Source organism: Sinocyclocheilus rhinocerous, unplaced genomic scaffold (assembly GCF_001515625.1).
Source record: "Sinocyclocheilus rhinocerous isolate Xijiao unplaced genomic scaffold, SAMN03320098_v1.1 scaffold35147, whole genome shotgun sequence".
Lineage (NCBI taxonomy): Eukaryota > Metazoa > Chordata > Actinopteri > Cypriniformes > Cyprinidae > Sinocyclocheilus > Sinocyclocheilus rhinocerous.
Window position 1 is genome coordinate 503 of NW_015665679.1, and position 4,894 is coordinate 5,396.

Here is a 4,894-nt window from a genome sequence, read left to right on the forward strand (position 1 = left end):
GTGTGCGCTGCGGGCCCCCCTGCGGCACGGGCCCCAGTGCGGCTGCACTGCCTGTAGTTACGCCACTGGTCTGAGCACAAAATATTAGATTCGTTCCCACTACTGTTGTAAATTGGAGAAGATATTTATTAAATTGTGAGAAATCTTCCAAAAACTATATTCATATGACATTCACAAGTTAATAACGAGTGAAACAAGTAGCAAACACAGAAGTGAATGGTAGTACAGTTCAACAAGCCTTGCTGAATTATTTTTCTCTTCTTGTAGAAATTAGCAACAGAATGTGTTAGCTGTGGATTCACTGGCACACTGCTTCCATACAAATGTGATCTCTCGGTAGAGGAGGACATCTCATCCATGTTTGCCTGGATTAAAGTCCAACATCAGGGCATTGACGTGTGCATTAATAACGCTGGCTTGGCTCTCCCTGAACCTATATTAAGTGGCAAAACCAGTGGATGGAGGACCATGATTGATGTAAGTAACTCAGAGGACAAATAAACAGGTATTTCTGATGAAGTGTTTCCCAGAGCAATCTAATCAGATATATTGTAAAAAAAAAAAATGTGCAGGTGAATGTTATTGGACTGTCAGTGTGCACGCGTGAGGCTTACATGTCTATGAAAGAAAGAGATGTTGATGATGGGCATATCATTAACATTAACAGGTACAGGAATGTTTTGTTGTACATTTTAAATTCATTTTACAGCCTGTGCTTGGGGCAACAAAGCACTAATTGTCTTAAAATTTCCTGTTGTGTTTTAGTATGAGTGGACATCGGGTGGTGCCCAGTGCTAATGTACACTTTTACAGTGCCACTAAATATGCCGTAACTGCTCTCACAGAAGGTCTGCGGCAAGAGTTACGGGAGGCTAAGAGCCACATACGTGCCACAGTAAGAGTGGGCTAATCGAGGATTGTTTTGAATGATGCAATGTTCTTAAGTAATATGACTATGTGTATCAAAGCATGTCTAAAATTAAGAATTCCCTATCTTTGACAGAGTATATCTCCTGGTATAGTGGAGACTGAGTTTGCTTACCGGCTCTTACGTAACAACCCAGAAAAAGCAGCAGCTAGCTATGCAAGTATAAAGGTATAGACAAGTTCTGATGCTCCGAATACCATATTGCATGTCATTGTTTTACCTCTTTAAAAGTTGTAATGTCCTATTTACAGTGCCTAAAAGCAGATGACATAGCCAGTGCAGTGGTGTATGTCCTAAGTGCTCCTCCTCATGTCCAGGTAAGCATGGTGCATCACAGCTAAAATCCAAAAGTATTGTTTTGCTATTTATAATGACCCTGCTGTGAGCTGAATAAAAACATTGAATGGACATTATCTTCATTTCCTGTGTATAGACAAGGCATCAAATTTGGTGTCCGCATCAAATTAAATTTACAAAAGTGATTTCATATACATAGAGAGCATATTAAATCTAAGTAATGTTTCAAAAAACTTTTGTGAAATAAAATGTCAAAATATGGGTGAAATAATGTTCTATTGTCATTCAGCATAAAGATATATTTATCTAAAAATGGAACAACATATTTATTCTGGCCTGTACTGTATAAAATATATAAAATAATAAGTTATTATATATTTAAATGATTAAAGACGTCTTGCTGACAAATGAGTAAAACCTAGTGGCAAAGATTGGTCAAGATATAAAATTACACTGCACTGTGATACTTAAATAGAGTCTTTTAATATCATTTAATCTAATGATTCTTATTCTAAATATGCTTAACAAGATTTGTTAACACTGAATTACATTTTAGTGGACGTAAAAATGTATGATAGTCATTATTTTTCTCTGAAAAAAAAAAAAAAAAAATTAAATGAAACAGTACACTTTCTGATGTGTGTGAATAAAATAAAATAAAATAAAATAAAATATTTATTTTATTTTCATCTTTGACCCATAGACAGATGTAGAATCAATTTCAAGTGGCAAAAGTTATTTAGTTATTGTTTTCTTTTTTCTTTACCCTCTGTAGATTGGTGATATTCAGATGAGGCCTGTGGAACAGACATCATAACTCTTTTAACAGATAAACAGAGGATCCCTATCGTCTTGACCGGCATCCTAACAGCTCATAAACAATTTAAAATGTTATTTGTGGAGGTGTCAAAGATGACATTAGTGTTCCTTATCTTTTTTAAATTATTTACAATACAATTCATAATAAAATGCAAGCGGCCCACAATCCAAACATTGCTCTGCCTCATGCTACATTTACATGCTACATGCTACTTAACCAGTATCTCTTTTGAGAATTGTTTTTCTTTCTTTTGTAAATGTGAGCCTGGAGCACAAAACCAGTCTTAAGTTGCTGCGGTATATTTGTAGCTATAGCCAAAAAACATTGTATGGGTCAAAATGATTGATTTTCCTTTTATGCCAAAAATCATTAGGATATTAAGTAAAGATCATGTTCCATGAAGATATTTTGTAAATTTCCTACTGTAAATATATCAAAACTTAATTTTTGATTAGTAATATGCATTGCTAAGAACTTAATTTGGACAACTTTAAAGACAATTTTCTCAATATTTGGATTTTTTTGCACCCTCAGATTCCAGATTTTCAAATAGTTATATCTCGGCCAAATATTGTCCGATCCTAACAAACCATACATCAATGGAAAGCTGATGTATTCAGCTTTCAGGTGATGTATAAATCTCAATTTCGAAAAAAATTGACCCTTATGACTGGTTTTGTGGTCCAGGGTCACATATAAGACTGGAAACATTTTGAGCTAAAATGGCTTGCCGTAGACAGTGCCGCATTTAGGCCGGAATTGGCCCAAATGCCCTTGCTATTTTGAATGAGAGAGAAAGAGATCTCTGCTTGTTTGGGTAAATAAAGAACTGAAGTTTGAATAAGTACAGCATTTTCTTTACTCAAGAAACAATGTGTTTATAAAGGCTAATGTTTTTTGTATTTGAAGAGCAGAAGAGCCAGCATTTGCAGTATAGTTAGCCAAATGTTTTAAATATCCTGTGCATAGCGCTTCATCTTTTATATCTTGAGATTTTGGCCAAATGTATTTAAAAACAAGAAAAACTGAGCACCCAGAGCTACAATAAACTACATAGGTACCTGTAAGTTGATGAAAATGTAATGTGATGTACTTATGTGGCCGTTCTAATGATGGACAACATGCATATCTCCGTCATTTGCTGCTCAAAAACCTTGTTAACTCCACTTGAGCCTGATTTTCAGTCTCATCCAGACAGGTTGTTCTTCTGGGTGAAACTGGTGTTGGATAGAGTGCAGCTGGAAACACAAACCACTTTAGCCCATATTCAGTAACCCATGACTATTCAGAGAAACACGCCACTGTTTCAGGCAGATTGGTGTCTGTAGTTGATACTCCTGGATTCTTTTACACTTCCATCAATCATGAGCAGTTAATGACAGATATGGGGAGAAGTGTTTATTTATCCAGTCCTGGACCTCACGCTTTTCTCATTCTTTTCAGAGTAGATGCCAGGTTCATTAAGGGCTGAGGAGCAGTTAATTAAAATATTGTTTTGGAGATCTTTTGGAGATCAGTTAGAAAGGTCAATAGAGAAAATCATTGACATGTATCCTGCATTAAAAAGTCTTAATTGATCAGTGTGGAGGCAGATTTCATGTCTTCAGCAATGAAGGTGAGAATAACAGCAGGTGAATGATCTTCTGCAGAAGATTGACACAATGATAGAGCAGAATGGAGGAGGATACTCCAGTAATCAGATGGTTGAAGATGCTCTGAGAATCAGACAGACTGATCAGTGTCTGTAGTCGATACTCTTGGATACTTTGACACACAGATGAAAACTGAGCAGTTCATCAATGAGATGAAACACATTTATTTGTCCAGTCTTGGACCTCATGCTTTTCTCATAGTGCAAATTCTTTAGGTGATTGAGATGTTGTTGTGAGAGGAAGTAATACTAATCTTTAGATTATACTGATATTTATTTATCCGCATGGGAAGTTTCTTATTCAGTGGGTTTCAGAAATGGCATTTGGACAAACAAGCAAGAACACAAAGCACCAAAACAATCCAGATGTTACTACAAAAGCAACACAATCCTTAAAAGTAATAATCCCTTAAAAAACACCCTTTTTGTCACATACATTTATTTATTTAAATTCAATTTAAAAATTAATTATAAATTTTCCCCATTTGGATAAAGAATAAAGATGATCTTTATGTATGAATTGGTTTAGAAACGTAATTATTTATTGTGATTATTCATTTGAGAAACTTTAAATCTGTATCAAAGTGTAGTGATTTGTTAGAAAATGCTAGTCCTACATAAAACAAAAACAAAAAACTAATACACAAAAACACATGCAGAAAACACAGATTGCTGTCCCATCTCTCCATGTTTGTTCTATTGATCACCTGTGGTAAAAAGGAATGGTAACATTAATTCTTGGAAAAGCAGATGCCTGCGATCTAAATGATTTTTCTCAGCTTTGAAGAGAGATCTTGAATCGTAAAGTTGTTTTAAGTTGCTCAAGGTCAGTGATCTACTGCAGAAGATTGACACAATAGCTGCATCCCAATTCAGAGGCTGCGTCCTTCAAGAGATGAATATAAGCTGCAGATGCAAGCTATCAAATGCAGCCTCAAAATGCATCTTTCATTTGCAGGGCCATTTGACAATGGGGTTTTTTTGAGAGAAAATGCTGGATTACACATTTGAATGCAAGTATTGGGTTTCAGCTTAATTGAATATCCAATATTACAAACAAATAAATAAAAATAAATTAAGTAATTAATAAATAAATAAAAAATAAATAATTAAGGCTGTACTGGGGCTAAAATTTGACCATCCGACCCACACATTCTCCCATAAATGTTTTGCTGGGGTTAAGGCCTTTACATTGGAA

At 35.2% G+C, this 4,894-nt stretch overlaps 1 protein-coding gene across 1 annotated transcript; it reads left to right on the plus strand.

The window, feature by feature from the left end:
• Positions 1-215: 215 nt before the first annotated feature.
• LOC107731464 (dehydrogenase/reductase SDR family member 11-like) lies at positions 216-2,320 on the plus strand. The gene is made up of 6 exons (XM_016542557.1): positions 216-477; positions 573-667; positions 766-895; positions 1,004-1,096; positions 1,180-1,245; positions 2,001-2,320. The coding sequence occupies exons 1-6, from the start codon at positions 358-360 to the stop codon at positions 2,040-2,042; spliced, it is 546 nt and encodes a 181-aa protein (XP_016398043.1). The 5' UTR covers positions 216-357; the 3' UTR covers positions 2,043-2,320.
• The last annotated feature ends 2,574 nt before the right edge of the window (positions 2,321-4,894 follow it).

What these genes read in the sequence shown, in the direction of transcription:
- LOC107731464 (XM_016542557.1), top strand. Translation starts at nt 358, where the DNA reads ATGTTTGCCTGGATTAAAGTCCAACATCAGGGCATTGACGTGTGCATT. An exon ending in CATATCATTAACATTAACAG is followed by an intron (nt 668 to 765) that starts GTACAGGAATGT and finishes GTTGTGTTTTAG; the next exon opens with TATGAGTGGACATCGGGTGG. An exon ending in CTAGCTATGCAAGTATAAAG is followed by an intron (nt 1,097 to 1,179) that starts GTATAGACAAGT and finishes TCCTATTTACAG; the next exon opens with TGCCTAAAAGCAGATGACAT.